General features: G+C 33.2%; 1 protein-coding gene across 1 annotated transcript in view; it reads right to left on the bottom strand.

The window, feature by feature from the left end:
- LOC145242098 (glutamate receptor 2-like) overlaps nucleotides 1-18333 on the bottom strand; it is a 1575989-nt gene that overhangs the window by 316990 nt on the left and 1240666 nt on the right. The window contains exon 4 of the mRNA XM_080105053.1: nucleotides 3218-3414. Coding sequence (XP_079961179.1) covers nucleotides 3218-3414 — 197 coding nt within the window. The remainder of the gene's footprint in view (nucleotides 1-3217; nucleotides 3415-18333) is intronic.

Here is an 18333-nt window from a genome sequence, read left to right on the forward strand (position 1 = left end):
CAAACGTCACTAATGATGTCACTAATAAAACACAACGTCACTAATGATGTCACTAATAAAACATACGTCACTAATGATGTCACTAATACAACATACGTCACTAATGATGTCACTAATAAAACACGTCACTAATGATGTCACATAAAACAAACGCCACTGTTACTAATAAAACATAACGTCACTAATGATGTCACTAATAAAACAAACGTCACTAATGATGTCACTAATAAAACAAACGTCACTAATGATGTCACTAATAAAACAAACGTCACTTATGATGTCACTAATAAAACGAACAATTAGAATGAGTATTCTTTAGAGAATATTAATAACTTTAGGATTGAACTTTTGAGATATCTAAAATTTTTGTTTATATATTTTAATACTATTCTGGCCTCCTCCCCCGACCTGAAACCATTGGACTACTTCGTTCGTCCATACGCTGAGAACATCACTAACATGACTTCCCACAATACCAAAGCCAGCCTTATCATTGCCATCCGCCAAATATTTACGAGATCTGCTGGCGCTTTTGGAAAAGGCATACTCGCGATTCCGGATCCGTATCGAGTCGGTAATTAAGGCTGAAGATGGCTACATTGAATAAACGTCAGCTCTACTACATAATCAAGTTTTCATTTTAAAATGAACCTGTCATGTTGTTTACTTTAGGGCGACAAAGTTATCCTTCCATCCTCTATAAATTATGTTTATCCTTCCATCCTGTATAACTTATGTTTCCCGTTAATTTAAACTAGCAACCGATAGTCACATTAAACAGATTTCCGAAAACACGTTTGCTCTCGAAACAACTAATTCGAACCAATACTTTAGCATATCACTACTGCATGTAAATAATTTTGATGTCCGACTCCTTTATCAGTATTCAAACTTCCTAGGATGTATCGCTCTTACAAACTCGTCTATTGAAACTTCTTCATCTTCTTGAATACATTTTGCCTAGTATTAGTTGTAATCTTTACATTAGTTATGCTTGAGAGAATTGTGTACTATTTACTCACTAGAAGTTTTCACACGAACCACTATCAATGAATTATTGCTGGCATTAATTAATGGTTCTCTCTGGAGTCTGAGTGACAACTATATCCAGGTCACCAGTACTATTTGCTTCTTTTTTTTTTTTTTTTTACACAGTGATCACCACTTATCAAGGCCCGGAAGCCACTCAGGGATAAGGGTTATTGCAAGTACATTACGTTAGTGTGGAGATTTGGTGAAGTGTTTAATTAAGGGGGCGGTTCATTAGGAATTTGTTAACATTGGACTTGAAGACATCCAAGTTGTAGTCCGGAGGGAAGCAGGCAGACGGAACAGAGTTCCACAGGCGTGCAGTTCTAAGAAAGAAGCTTTGTTCATGGAATCCGCGTTTTTATTTAGGCACAGATATAGAGTGGGGGAAATTTTTCACAGTGGATTCAGCTAGACGGGTGTTTTTCGTGAAAGATTGGCGAGGGGGGACCAGGGATTGGAGTTCAGACGACAACCTGCCATGAAAATAACGATAAAACAAGGATAGGCTCGCAGCGTCTCTTCTGTGGGAGAGAGGTTGCAGGGTAGAGAAAAGGGCATCCCCCACTAAGCCACGAAGTCTATTTTGTACTCTGTCAAGGCATGATAGGCTGTTTTTGGCCGCTCCTGTCCAGATATGGCAACAGTATTCCATCCTTTGACGTACTTGGCTTTTATATAGATAGAGAATTGCATCAGTAGTGAGATATCTTCTGGGGCGGTAGAAGGATCCCACCATCTTTCCAGCGACCTTGGCAACAGACTTGATGTACGTGTTCCATTTCAGATCAGGAGTAAAGGTCAAACCCAGAAGCTTGTCAAAACACGGGGCCTCACCCAGACGAGAGCTATCCATCACAATTGATGCCAGCTGGGGATCAGAGCGTTGATGATGTAAGGATAGGAGTTTGGTTTTGGATGCATTAAAGGTAACCAGCCACATCTTCCCCCACTGAACCACGCTTCTTTTGATAACCGCTGTAAATCACTTTTTTTCATCCATTCATCATTCATTTCTAGTAGATGATGAAACTGAATAGCAATAAACCTCCCAAAAGTTTCAGTATTGTTCGCTCAATTTTCGTGGAAGTCGAAATGTTTTTCGCCCTCCTCAGTTATCTCAGCCTTTTTGATTATTCTCAACACTTTTGTTTGATATTAACGAAGGCTAATATCACCACTTTCTCCGTGAAGTCTGAGTGACAACATGTTTGCTCAGATTTCTAAAACACGTTGCTTCTTTCGATTGAAAATAACTTTTTCTCATAATAATTATTTATCCTTGAATTTGATTTTTTATTCATTAATTATTTATTCATTGATTGTTTATTCGTTAATTGTTTATTTATTGATTGTTTATTCGTTAATTGTTTAATTATTAATTGTTTAATCATTAATTGTTTATTCATTAATAGTTTATTCGTTAATTGTTTATTCATTAATTGTTTATTTATTAATTGTTTATTCATTTATTGTTTATTCTTTAATTTTTTATTCATTGATTGTTTATTCATTAATTGTTTATTCATTAATTGTTTATTCATTGATTGTTTATTCATTGATTGTCTATTCATTGATTGTTTATTCGTTGATTGTTTATTCGTTGATTGTTTATTCATTACTTGTTTATTCATTGATTGTTTATTCATTGATTGTCTATTCATTAATTGTTTATTCATTGATTGTTTAATCATCAATAGTTTATTCATTGTTTGTCTATTCAATAATTGTTTATTCATTTATTGTTTATTCATTAATTGTTTATTCATTGATTGTTTATTCATCATTTGGTAGTGTAAGTGGTGTAATGACTATTGACTAAGATGTGGTTCTTGATTTTGAAATTTAGAAAATGCCCGTACTCCATTCTCAGTTGGCAATATTTGTACTGTTTATAAATACGAAAGAAAAAATATACTTCCTTGCTAGGAGATTAGACACACGGTCAGGTGTGTTTTTAAGAAGAACTTCGAGTTATAGATATGACCTCGTTGGCATTCTGCAGTTAGAGAACCTCAAACTAGTATTAATAAATAAACCTCTTCCCAGAAGAAAGTAATGCCTCAGTGGTCCTAATATACGACCATGCCTCAGTCCGACAGTCACAAACCCACTGTCGAACTGATTTGTATAATAGTTTTCAAACTGTTAATAATAAAATGGCGATAGAAAAAAGTTTAAAACTTACTTGTTTGAGTACAATTTCATATCCTCCCGGAGAGGAAAGGTCAAGTATTATACACTTCATGTAGCCGATTTCGACTCGGTCAAGCATGCGAAAGTCTTCATGAACATGTGCGACATCCTCCAGTTTGTGCATGATGATAGACACATTGTACTGTTCCCGAGTAAACGTACCAAGAATCTGTTCTATCCTCATTAAACCTGAATGAAAGAGAAAAAGGAAACACAATATAATCATATAATACATAATAAAAAGAGTTTTCAAATTGGCGAAATAAATACGAAACTCAGAAAGCTATTCAGAGAAGCGCCTAACCATGGTAGATTGAAACAAACACATAACGTGCCTACATATGAAGACAAAAGATAATATGATTTATGGAAAAATTATTTGCTTAGGTTTCAAGAATTCCAAAACAACAACCGATCAGTATACGATGGTTTCTGAGAGAATACACACATTTTTATTTGATTAAAGTTTCATTATCAACACCTGCAGAAATTACAATTTTAGATGATTGAGTGAGAATATCAAAAGGTTACACAAAAAATCAAGATTATAGGCTTAAAATATATTCTACTTCGAGAAATAAATATAAGGGCTATGATTAACACCATATATATATATATATATATATATATATATATATATATATATATATATATATATAAAGGATGTAATGAGGTATTAATAAACTCAAGAACTTTGATTAGATAGAATATAGGCAGAATACCGCTCAACTAAAAAAAATGTTCTTTAAATATAAACCAATGCAATTAGGTTGTTAATTATCCCGGAATGAAGCCCAAACGTTCTATGGATATTACTATCTACCTACAATATTAAAGGCTAGAAGGGAGACCCAATTTTTACCGGGATTGAATGATGATTAACGAATGTTTCATATTCCCATATTTTTATTGTCATCGAAATCGGCGAACTCATCCATTTTTCGATGAAATCAACTGATTCCAGTTAGGGACCCATTGCGGTGCACCGAAAGGAAGCTTAACATGCTTCCCTACTGTGACCGAGTTTACAATACATTGTAGTCTACATGGCACTGTAGATAACCTACTGTTTATTTTATAAATTTATTTTTTTTATTTATAATGGCTTTAATTAAAGATTAAAATGCAAAAATCAAGTATCATGATCCAGTTGTGCTCCAAAAAGAAACATTCATTTCGAACGCGCCCCTGCTATATCAGAGAACATACTATTGATTTTATATGTCGAGCCTTTCGGTTTTTGTGATGATACAACTTCTCAAATGCACATGTGATATTAGGCTGTGTCAGGTGTTAAATTTGGTCAAAATCGCTTGTTTCTTCTTTCATCAGGTTATTTCGATTATCGAGTATCGATTATCGATACCTATTTAAGTCATTCGGATACAAAACCTATCTATGAACACTGCCAGGCACATAAAGAACATTCGTGGGAAATTGAAAAAAAATCGGTCCAACTGTTTTCGTGTCGATAGTGAACTCTTTCTTATACACACACAGACACAGATAAAGTTCTTTTTATATAACAGCAGAGATAGAAATATATGTATTGTTTTATAATATAGATATGTATACATATACACACATACATATACATACATATACATATAGATATGTATACATATACATACATACATACATATGCATATAGATATGTATACATATACATAAATAAAGAAAAATACATATAAGTATTTCATTATTCGATCAATGGTGTTGGGAATACATGAAGTACTATGCCCTATAACTCACTTCTAAAGGAATCTTCCAATATTATCTGCTGCTAGCTACACACCGCCTCACTTTTGCTTATATGTCTTTTCGAATCTTGCTTTCACCAACTAACGCCGTATATATATATATATATATATATATATATATATATATATATATATAATACGCATCAAGTTCGCTTGAAAACCAAATTACAACGTAATATGAGGAAAATAAACAAACATTTTATTTGTTTGAAATTTATCACAAATATATTTCAGAGGTATACTCCATCTTCAGTTTGTTGTTTTATTTCTTTTTTCCTTTTCTTCTTCCTTGCCATGTTGTAAAGTTTCTATATGAACATCATTCTGGACGTTATTCTCGCGTTGCCTACGCACAGTTCAAATATTTTAAAATACAACCGCCAGATACAACGCGCGGCTCCTTACAAATAGACTTCTTTCTCAAAATTTACAACATGGCAGGGAAAAAGAAAAGGGGGGGAAGAAATAAAACAACACACTGAAGATGGCGTATACCTCTGAAATATATTTGTGATAAATTTCAAACAAGTAAAATATTTGTTTATTTTCCTAATATTACGTTGTGATTTGGCTTTCAAGCGCACTTGATGCATATTTTATTTTATTCAAATTAAAACATTTCTATATGAACTCTCATTCTTGCCGTATTATATATCAGAGAGGCGGTAGCACTCTCTATATAGGAATGGCCCGTACACGCCTATATACGCCTACAAAACAAAACTATCCAAATCTCAACTAAAATCAACTTATAAGTTTCGAAAAAGCACATATTCTTACAAAGAAGCGTCTTACGAATCCAGCGAGTGTCAGAACGTCGGTTAAAATGTCAAAAGAGAGCAAAAAAAAAAAAGGGTACAAAAATGGCCAATTGTTCTTCTTTCTTCTTTTTTCTTCTTTCTTTTGAGACGATGTATCTCGGTGTACGAACGGTCTCTGACAACAGTTCAAGCATCAATCGACTGCTCTTTACACGGAGAAGTGCAGTGACCCATCGCTTTTTAGCTAACTCCATAATTAAATAAGATTACGTGCAATAACAAGTTTTAAACACTATATACCCAATGTAGACAGACCACTTCGAACACGGAACTTATCTCAAAAGGGACAGCTCCAAATAATACACCGGGTGCTCACAGACGTTCCAGTTTGCCAGTGGCCTATATTTCTTGGACGCTGAATATTTGAGGTGAACGTTAAGGTTTTTTCTTTAAACAGTAACCCACCAGCGTTAATGAAACCACGAAATCTTTATCTCAGTTGATCAAAATTGTTATAAGAGTAACCTATCAGCAAGTACGACGTCAAAAACAATGTTATAAAAACAAATAATTCTTCAAATTTTGGACTGTAAAATATGTATAAAATGTCAATGCTGTGACCAGGATTCGAACCTAGGTTAGCACGGCCACAACGTGGGGTCCTAACCTCTAGACGATCACGGCTAACACTGACGTCTGTCGCTCTTGGCAGAAAGACACATGACTACTGTCAAACTATTGGAAAATAAGGAGGAAACTTGAAATTCTCACGCATGCGCAAAAATACACTATAGCAACCATTGTTAAATGCAGCTGAATCTCTTCGCTCGCTAAGAAAAGTAGATCAGACCAGTTCTTCTAAGAACTCACCAAACGCAAAAGGAAATAAGTTAAATTAACCGCAAAAGAAACTGCAAAAAAGTCATCTTCTAAGAACTCACTGGAAGCTGACCAAAAAGAATCAAAATCCAAGCCCTAGCCACAAAAATAACTAGATATTGTGGCTACTATACACAATCTACTAATAAAAACAAGTAAGTTTTCTAAAATAAACTACAATAAATTAACCAAGTAACCTCACACTGTCACTGATTAGGACTTCATATAAAGATAACAACTACACTATTTGTGTATATACCGTTCCACACTTCAACTATTGGTGACGGGGCAGTATCTCAATTCTACGAGAGTTGTCTTGCTATAAGATAAGTGATATTATAGTAAGATACACATAAGTGTTATATGTTTACATTTAATAAAAAATGCCAAAGGCAGCACGTAGTAAAAAAACTCAGAGAAATATAGACTATGAAAAAAACAAAGTCAAGGTATTATCTGAGCAAAAAGAATACTATCAAAGAAATGTTGAAATAATAAAAATTAAGTATCATGCAAATCCTGAGGCAAAGAAGGCTGCCTCACGTGCTGACTCAAAAGCACGGTATAACAGGGATTCTGAGGAGAAAAAAGCTGCCTCACGTGCTCTTTATAACAAAGAACCAGAAAAAAAGAAGGCTGCCTCACGTGCTCTTTACAACAAAGAACCAGAAAAAAAGAAGGCTGCCTCACGTGCTGACTCAAAAGCACGGTATAACAGGGATTCCAAGGGGAAAAAGCTGCCTCACGTGCTCTTTATAACAAAGAACCAGAAAAAAAGAAGGCTGTCTCACGTGCTGACTCAAAAGCACGGTATAACAGGGATTCCGAGGGGGAAAAGCTGCCTCATGTGCTCTTTATAACAAAGAACCAGAAAAAAAGAAGGCTGCCTCACGTGCGGACTCAAAAGCACGGTATAACAGGGATCCCAAGGGAAAAAAGCTGCCTCATGCACAAACTATTATAAATATAAATATCAAAAACTGCCAAATCTTTGCCAAAACGCCAAAGAATGAACCAAGAAAAATTTAATAGTGAAGGTATGAACATTTTAGAACTTTATAATACTCTAACTGTTTTATCAGAGAGGCGGTAGCACTCTCTATGTAATATAGAACCGATTGAGGACCAAGAGGCAACTCCTAAGTCCCAAAACCCAAAGACCTAAAACCCAGCAGGAAGCGACCTGCTACTAATGGAGGCGGCAATGAGCCGCTTCCTAAAAAAGACAATACTATCATGAATGTAAGTTTAAAAATAATACTGTAAGTAAAAATACTAATTAACAAGAATAAAAAAGCATTGGAAATGCAAAAGGATATAGGGATGGTATGCCAAAAAGTATACAAACAAGATAGCTATGAATGGCTAGGCACATGGAAATAGAATTGCATCCAATGTATAGTCCTATAGCTTTTTACAACCGTAATGATGGCACGGAATGAAGATTGGAGAAAAGCTATAGGGCTATACTTTGGATGCAATTCTATTTCCATGTGCCTAGCCATTCATAGCTATCTTGTTTGTATACTTTTTGGCATACCATCCCTATATCCTTTTGCATTTCCAATGCTTTTTTATTCTTGTATATATATATACTTCACAAGTTCTTGTAAAATGTATCTTGCAAAAGCATTATTAAAATTGTGAGCGAAATATTAATTCCTGCAAGCCTATTGTATTGCTTTGTACTGTTATTGTGATTTTTTTTGCTTTTTAGGTTGTTGTCATTTTATTAACCTACACATTTCTTCAGATCTTTTACATTAAATATCGCACACGCACAGACACACAGACACACACACATACACACACAAATATATATATATATGTATATATATATATATATATCTATACTTAAAGTAAGAATGCGTGTTTGTGAGGACACTTCTCAACCTATATACTCAACGGATTTACTTACATGAAATTTGGTATGCAGAATATTCAGTATCATGTGGAAAACTTTTTAATAAGTATTCATCATAGTTGAGAAGTATAAATTGAAAAATTAGTATGTGAAGGTGGATTTTTATCTGTTGATCAACTGTTTCACGAATGCGCATGCGTGAACCGTTCACATGAAATATTACTTGTTATGAATAAGTAAGTTTAAGAACACATTTTTAAATTCGTGTCAAGCTAGCCCAATGGTTATCGTACTTAACTCATTGTCTTAAGGTTTTGGTTTCAATCTCAACTTGAATATTTTTTTAATTACAAGAAATGAACTGTTTAGAAAAAATATAATAGTACAATTTTCTCAGTTTCTTTCCATTTTTACTTCATTTTTTAAAGGAATACAACGTTACGTTTAATACTTACGGCGTTTCTGTTTATAATAAATAGGAATTCATTCATTTATTAAAATATAATATTTATGTGTATTTTAAGAAGGGCAACGCCGGGCTACCTGCTAGCATACCTATGAAGTTGAGTTTTTCTCGCTTACTATGATTTTTTTTTTTTTTTTTTTTTTTTTTTTACAAAGGCATCACCACATTATCAAGGCCCAGAGGCCACTCAAGGATAAGGGTTAAAGAGTGTACAGTAGAAATTGGTCAATATAGTAATCATTAGTAATGAAAATTTGGTAAATTTAATAACTTATATGGAACGGCTCATCAAGAACTTATTTACTTTAGACTTGAACACAACCATATTGTAGTCAGCCGGAAAGCAGGAGAACGGAAGACAATTCCACAGGCGTGCAGTTCTAAGAAAGAAGCTTTGTTCATGGAATCTACGTTTAGGTTTAGGCACAGATAAAGAGTGGGGGAAATTATTGATAGTGTTTACAGCTAGACGAGTGTTTCTTGTGAAAGTTTGGCGAGGGGGGACCATAGATTGAAGCTCAGTCGAACACTTTCCATGAAAATAACGATACATCAGAGACAAACTCGCAACATCTCTTCTGTGAGATAGAGGTTGCAAGGAGAAGAAAAGGACATCTCCTACGAGGCTACGAAGTCTATTTTGAACTCTATCAAGGCAGGACAAGTCCTTTCTAGCAGCTCCTGCCCAGATGTGGCAACAGTATTCCATCCTTGGACGTACCTGGCTCTTATATAGGTAGAGAATAGCATCAGCAGTGAGATATCTACTAGATCGATAGAAAGACCCCACCATTTTTCCAGCGGCCTTGGCAACAGATTTGATATACGTGTTCCATTTAAGATCAGGAGTAATGGTCAAGCCCAGAAGCTTGTCAAAACTTGAGGCCTTATTAAATATCTACAGTCTTTTATCCTTTCGTGAATCATCAGTGAGAGGGTGACAGGATTACTGCCGGTCGAGAGATTCTACCAAGTTTCTACCAATATTTGGTCTGCAAAATTGAAATTTGATATATAGAGTATTTGGACCTGTCGTACACATTAGATTTGGTTTTGATCCGATAAAAATTACTGCTAAGGGGTCAAAATCGAAAACAACAGGAGTAATGTTTTATTCCATGTATACTGCCAAGTTGATATTGGAATTGTAAATAGAATAAAATATTGCAGCTGCAGTTACTTGTGCAAAATTAAACATTCGTAGCTCAAAGTTGCTCAATTTTTAACAATTCATGACTATCGGTCGGTAGCTCAAACGGTGGAGATAAAAATCACGGCCGATCTGGTTTCGATTTCAGCGGATGGTGTTCAAGACATTTTTTTTTAATAATTAAGTAATTACTATATATTTGGTAAAAAAAAAAATTCAATAGAGAATTAACTCTATAAAATAAAAGCAGATATCTGTATGAATTAAAATATAATATTTATGCGTCTTTTGCAACCGGACAACGCCAGAGGTGGCCTGCTAGTATATATATATATATATATATATATATATATATATATATATATGTATATATATATATATATATATATACATACAGTAAGTTATGAAAATATAACAATTTAAGCGTGGCATTATATGCGTATATATATATATATATATATATAATTTAATATAATTTAATGTAATTCACGCTTAGCATTATATATATGTGTACTTTAAATAGAAAAAGATGTACATTTTCAAAATCACATTTAATTTTTTTTCCTAATTTCAAGTTTAGAATTTCATCGCTGCTGACATATGAAAAATTGTTTAATTATCTGAATGAACAAATCGGTCTTGTTTATAATACATGAAATGTGAGCCATTTTTTACGAATTAAACTTTCTTTTTGCATTCAGTCAAGCAGTACAATCGACTTATACAAAAGGGCAATCCCTATTTAATGGCATAGGTTGGAAATCTTATAAGGATTTAGATAAAAATAAGTGGAAAAAGCAAATAGACCAAACAACAAAATTTTTGTTTAATCCCAAACGGAGCATATCGCTTCTGAAGCGTGAAGAGCTACTATGATCGTGGTCAGATTTAGTGTTGAGCATCTTGCGTTGGTAATTGCGCAAGTTTTTATTAACATTGTATTTTGTAATTTCTGCATGTTTGTATGGTTGGGAAAACTGAGAGGAAATTCCAAATGCAAAAGCAGGATAGAATCCATTAGTGTAAAAGATCTATCGACAGCTAGAAACCTCTAGAGTGAAGAGGTGGGATTTTTCTGCTAGTTGCAGGTATGAAAGTTTGCGTGATGCACGTGCAGTAAGTTAGTAATAACAAATTCCATCAGAGCTCTGATATGCTGCGATTTAATCGTCAGAAATGAGCGAAATATTTTTATTTAAAAATTTATAATGATGTCATAAGCGTTTGAAGTGCAGGAATGAAGCGAAGTAGAGCGAATAGACATCTTTCAGTTTTCTATCAAAACCACAGTCAAAGGGCAGACATAATTTTGACAACATCACCAATCTAGATTGATGATACTAACAAAGAAAAAACTTGTGCTGAATAGTTTAAACACGTGGAAGACGCCTTTCAAGCTGTCAGCATAATGAAATATTCTGAATGATAGGCATTTTTTTAGATTTTATGCTCTAACAAAATTGAAAGAAAACTGTAAAAGAAAAATATTAATCCTGAAAGTGACATTCAGTCGAGTAACAAGAACGTCTAAAAAATAACGACTTTATTGCTTACTTTATGGAATGAACTGACGGCATTCGTGAGCGCCATATATTTAGGATGCTGGCAAGAAAACCGAGGTGAAACCACCAACAATTACGTGACATAACTGCAGACACATAGGGCAACATGCAACATTCAGAAGTGCGGCCTTTACAAAGCAATTACCGACTATAAAACAGAAACGCGCAGAAACGAAAATGTGGCGGGCATACCCAAAACGAACAAATTTACAATTAACATTGTAGTAAAAAGAATTATGCGGATAATAGAGAAAGGGAAGGCAGTAAAATAAAGGCGCACGTCAAATGATTATAATAAACGAACAAAAACTGAACATATGCATATTGTGTGCATTTTAGCAGCATTTTTTAATTGAAACAAACTTTGTTAAAAATAACAAATTTTTGCTTCATTATACGCTTTTGTTTCATATATTTTTCAATTTTATTAACGATCTTTCTTGTGTTAAAATACAATAATAATATATATATGATATGCATCATCAACGTTTTCGATTCGTGGTACATATTGAAACGTACATTATATTTGTTTGATTTTAGCCCGATAAAGATAATTAGAAAATAAAAAATAAAAAAGCAGATTATTTTTACAATCTTATATATATATATATATATATATATATATATATATATATATATATATATATATATATATATATATATACTTCCAGAACATATAAAATTGCTTGAAAAGAACAGTGTTGCACCACGTTTATGTCCTCTTATGAAGATTAAAATACAAAACTAATGCTACTAAATCTTATGTCTACAACACTTGTTCCAATTGTGATGAAGATTTGTAACATGATTTGGATTCTGGAAAATATCTACAATTTAAAGCTTAATTCACATGAAATTGCTTAATTATTGTATATGGATAAAATTTAATATAAATATTAAATATCTCAATATTCAAATGAGAGGCTATGCCCATATTATGTCCATCGCTTGAAACTCTTTAATCACTCCAAAGTACTGAAATTAAATAACTAATACTTATTGTAAACATTACATAAAATTCGGAGGTGTCTGAACTTTTAGGAATGGCCCGCATCTAGTTTTTTTTACACTAGATATGAATTTATAATATCTATGCAAAACTCAGGTATCTCCAACTTTGTAAGAAACAAATTATCACCATATGTTCTAGTTAGATTTTTTACAAAAATTCATATATCTTTTCTTTCTTTTTTTCTTTTTCTTTCTTTCTTTCTTGTATATATATATATATATATATATATATATATATATATATATATATATATATATATATATATATAAGCCTGAACAGTCCTAGAGTGGATGAAACGCGGAATATTCAGTGCAGCTTAATCGCCATATATATTTTATAACTTACTATATATATATATATATATATATATATATATATATATAGAGATAGATAGATAGATAGATAGATATATAGATACATAGATAGATATAGATATATACACTCCTAAAAATTTGTTTTTTGTGTATTGATATTTTTTTTTCTATTTTTTTAAAAAGAAAATACAATTTTGTTATATATGAATCGTGGGTTTGCATTCATCTGCAAAAGATCTAGGTAATTTACATATTCTTTTAAACATTCATTTAAATTAGTTATCTATGTTATTTTGGTTTCCTTATGAGATCGTAATCTTTAGTTAACTATTTCGTGTAATTATATTCATGCAGATATTCTACGTGATGTATACTTGCGTAATATGTACGTAAAAAGTTATAGTAAACACAAACCTCTTTCTATATATATTTATGTATGCGTATATATATATATTTAAAAAATTTTTCTAACCAAACTCTTCTGTCAGTTTTTGGTCTACAGATATGAAACTTAATATATAGGGTAATCGAACCCATGCGAAACTTTATATTTGGGTTTTGGCCGGGAAGTATTTAAGAAATGAATTTGCCAGGTAAAGGTCGAACGACGGTATTACGAATATGCATGTGTAACCTAATGTTTTAATTTTTCGCCTTGCAGCAAACATGTCAATTTACAACATGGCAAGGAAGAAGAAAAGGACAATAATCTGCCAATAAAAATACACCTGAGGAGCACAACTGGGCTGAACCGTATCAATTTTTAGACAACAGCCCGAATAATAACTGCAAATATTGTATTGTTAGCACATCTAAAACAATCGGATGTGCATCTTTAGTAAGAATTCGCTTTATAAAAATTGAAAGAAATGCATTCGTCAGGCGCTGTTTTCATGTGGAATTCTGCGTTATCGAAAACATCTATTAAATTGGAAAAGCGCAATTCTATTTCACGCGCGATTTCTATTCCCAGTGAATTGAATTTGATTAGTCTATTAATTTTCTAATTTCATATTGACCTATTAGTGTAATTATCGATATAGCGTCTTTTCTTTCGTTCTCATTTCTTAAGAAGCCCCTCTTTGTATGCGTGCGTACCTCCATACATATCTAATTATATGAAGTTGTGTGTATGTTGATATATTTTGATATATACAATTCACTTCAAAACTAATCAATCGTTACGAAATTTTGGAAATAGCTATGGTAAGAGTGGATAATGTGAGCTATGTTTAATTTAATTAAGAAAAAAAAAGGGGTGCAAAATTAAAATATCTTCAAATTTAAAGACATTATAACAATAGATATTAATCAAGAAATATTTCATAAACTTTAGTTTCTTTGGGGTATTTAAAGCAAATTCAAGAGGCATAATGTAAGTAAAACTTCCAGTTGAAAAATTGAAATATTTTCGATTTCTTCTAAAATCTAATTTATTCCAAATTCTCTAAATTTCGAAACAAGAGGTGGTTTGTTACTTTTAATGCATCTAAAACCAAGCTTTTATCTTTACATCATCAACGCTCTGATCCCCATCTGGCATCAATTGAAATGAACGTCTTGGGGAGACCTCATGTTTTGACAAGCTTCTGGGCTTGATCTTTACTCCTGAGCTTAAATGGAACACATACATTAAATTCTTTGCCAAGGACGCTGGAACAATGGTGGCCTCCTTCTATCGATCCAGTAGATATCTCACTGCTGATGCTATTCTCTACCTATATAAAAGCCAGGCATGTCCAAGGATGGAGTATTGTTGCCACATCTGGGCAAGAGCTGCTAGAAAGGACTTATCCTGCCTTGATAGAGTTCAAAATAGACTTCGTAGCCTTGTCTTCCCTGCAGCCTCTTTCTCACAGAAGAGATGTTGCGAGTTTGTCTCTGCTTTATCGTTATTTTCATGGCAGGTGCTCGGTTGAGCTCCATTTTTTTGTTCCCTCCTCGCCAACCTTTCACAAGAAACACCCGTCTAGCAGAAAGCACTATCACTAGTTTCCCCCACTCTTTATCTGTACCTAAACCTAAGCGTAGATTCCATGAGCAAAGCTTCTTTCTTAGAACTGCACGCCTATGGAATTGTCTTCCGTTTTTCTGCTTTCCAGCTGACTACAATATGGTCTTCAAGTTTAACGTAAACAAGTTTTTGATGAGCCGTTCCATATAAGTTAACGCATTTACCGAATCACCATTACTAACGGTTACTATATTGTCCAACTTCTACTGTACACTCTTTAACCCTTATCCTCGAATGGCCTCTTGGACTTGATACGTGGTGAAGCCTATGTAAAAAAAAACATTAGGCGCGTTAGTTTTTGGTATTTTCTAAAATCAAAATCATGGAAGGCATACGGTTTAGTAGAATGTTTATATTTGTAGTTAAAACATAAAATAGGTGCAAAATTTTTCATTCGAATCGTCCGCTAGGCAGTACAGTTACACTACCCATGCTGATAAGTGTAAACTAACATTTCTGCTGATATGAAAGACATATATTTGTTGGGAAATAATTATTGAGCGATAAGTTAAATTGAAGATTCAAATTTAATTACGTTGCGAGTTCTCTCCCTTTAGAAGATTGAAACACTGTCTGAACCTCATTACTTGCCCCCCACCGCCAAAAAATACCAGACGTATGTCTTTGCCAACTGAACGTGTGGACGTCACAAAGGAAGCCAGAGTTCAAAATACTTGTAACCGGCGTTCAAATCGTCAGCCGGCGATACGGTTACATTATCTATATTGCTTAGTATAGGGACACAAAACATATGTTTACGAATATTAAGAATAACTATTTATTAAATCATATATATATATATATATATATATATATATATATATATATATATATATATATATATATATATATATATATATATGTGTGTGTGTGTATGTGTGTATTAACAGAATACCAGTCCTTTATACTATTATGTATGCTCTTTATGTTATAACATGGTTTGAAAAACATTTAAATCATCATATATATATATATATATATATATATATATATATATATATATATATATATATATATATATATACCGAGTAAAATGATTCATAATTTTGAATTAAAAATCAGTTTCAAAAGGAAAACAAACAAAATTGATTCAATTTTGTTTGTTTTCCTTTTGAATTGTTTTACTCAATATTAAAATAGTTCTAGGATATCTAGGATATCTATGCCTATCAAGCTTATTATATATCTACAGTAAAACGAGCACTGTTTTCTTTTAAAAGTATTAATACATTTACATTAAAATAAAGTCTGCTCGTTAGACTCAAGATCTAATTCCCTCCAAATTATATATATATTTATATATATTCCCTCCAAATTCCCTCCAAATTATATATATATTCCCTCCAAATTCCCTCCAAATTATATATATATATATATATATATATATATATATATATATAAATAGTTTAATAGTGTTTGTGGGAAAATAAATTCGCTTGTAATTTACGCACACACACATACACACACATCTTGCACATGAACTTATTTTCCCTCTAAAATTATTTTTTAATATATGTTAAAATAAAAAAATAAAATCTCTAGTAAAATGATCAAAATATGCACTAAAATATCAAATCACAGGCAGATCTATATTTTTTTTGAAAACTGATATATACACTAAAAGGTCGCCCGACATTGCCCGGCCGTAAAACACACTTAAATATGATATTTTGATTAACGCAGATTTCATTATTCATTATTATTGGACCCAATATATAGTAATAATTTGAAAGTTTAAAAAAAATGACAAGTGTGTCACAACCGAGAATCGAAACCAAAACGTTCAGCTGACGATTCACTTTTTCCTTTCACATTGATACCTCAACTATTAAGACATGTTTGGTGTATGATTAAATTTAATACATGGACCTATAGCTATTACGTCACGCATGCATATTTGTAATGCCGTCGTTCGACCGTCAATTGGAAAATGGCATTTCTTTAATTTTCGCACTTTTGCACCGATTTTCTCCGGCTAAAACCCAAATATAAAGTTTGGCATAGGCTCGAATACCCTATATATTAAGTTTAATGTCTGTAGACCAAAAAACTGATAGAGGAGTTTGGTGAGCAAAAGCTTTTCAACAAATATATATGCGCATACATAAATATATATAGAAAGAGGTTTGTGTTTACTATAAACTTTTACGAAAATATTACGCAAGTATAAATCATGTAGAATACCTGCATGAATATAATTACACATAATAGTAAACTAAAGACGTTTATCCCATAAAAAAAGAAATTAATCCAAATGAATGTTTAAAAGAATATGCAAAAGATCTTTTGCAGATGAATGCAATTCCACAACCGATATATAACAAAGTTGTATTTTCATTTTTAATAAATGCGGAAAAAAAGGTTTTTAATATGAATAATCTACAGCAGACATGCTTACAGTTATATCGCATAGGATTAGCGAATCTTTCAACGGAAGCTTCCTCTCAAGGGCAATAGCTCTTGACATATGAAAGGCCTTTGATAAAGTATGGCATAAAGGATTACTTCACAAGATCTCCAGCTATGGTACAGCTGGAAATGTCTTCTCAGTTATTAAATCATTTCTTTCTGATAGGTTCATAAATGTAGTGGTTGATGGGCAGAAATCAGAAGCTCTCAGTATTAAGAGAGCTGGGCCCAGGATGGACTCCTGAGGGACTCCAGCGAGTCCCTTAGGGGTCCATCCTGGGCCCGACTCTCTTCCTGATCTACATAAATGATGTTCCAAATCACATTCTTACATCATTCGTAGACATTTATGCTGACGACACTACCACATCAAAGACCGTAAACGACAAAGTTCTCTCTCTCCTTTGATCTTGAGCATGTGGTACAATGGGGACAGAGGTGGCTGGTTTCTTTTAATGTATCTAAAACCAAGCTTCTATCTTTACACAATCTACGCTTTGATGCCAATCTGGCATCGGTTGAAATAAATGGCTCTTATCTTGGGGAGGCTCCACGTTTTGACAAGCTTCTGGGCTTGACCTTTACTCCTGACCTGAAATGGAACACGTATATCAAATCTATTGCCAAGGTCGCTGGAAAAATGGTGGGATCCTTCTATCGATCCAGTAGATATCTCACTACTGATGCAATTCTCTACCTATATAAAAGCCAGGTACGGCCAGTGATGGAGTACTGTTGCCACATCTGGGCAGAAGCTGCTAGAAGCAGCTTATCCTGCTTTGATAGAGTTCAAAATAGACTTCGTAGCTGTGTGTGAGATGGCCTTTTCTCTTCCCTGCAACCTCTTTCCCACAGAAGAGACATTGCGATCCTGTCTCTGCTTTATCGCTTTTTTCATGGCAAATGCTCGGCTGAGC

This window comes from Euprymna scolopes, chromosome 1 (genome assembly GCF_053919585.1).
Source record: "Euprymna scolopes isolate OS-2025 chromosome 1, ASM5391958v1, whole genome shotgun sequence".
In the NCBI taxonomy this organism is placed as follows: domain Eukaryota; kingdom Metazoa; phylum Mollusca; class Cephalopoda; order Sepiida; family Sepiolidae; genus Euprymna; species Euprymna scolopes.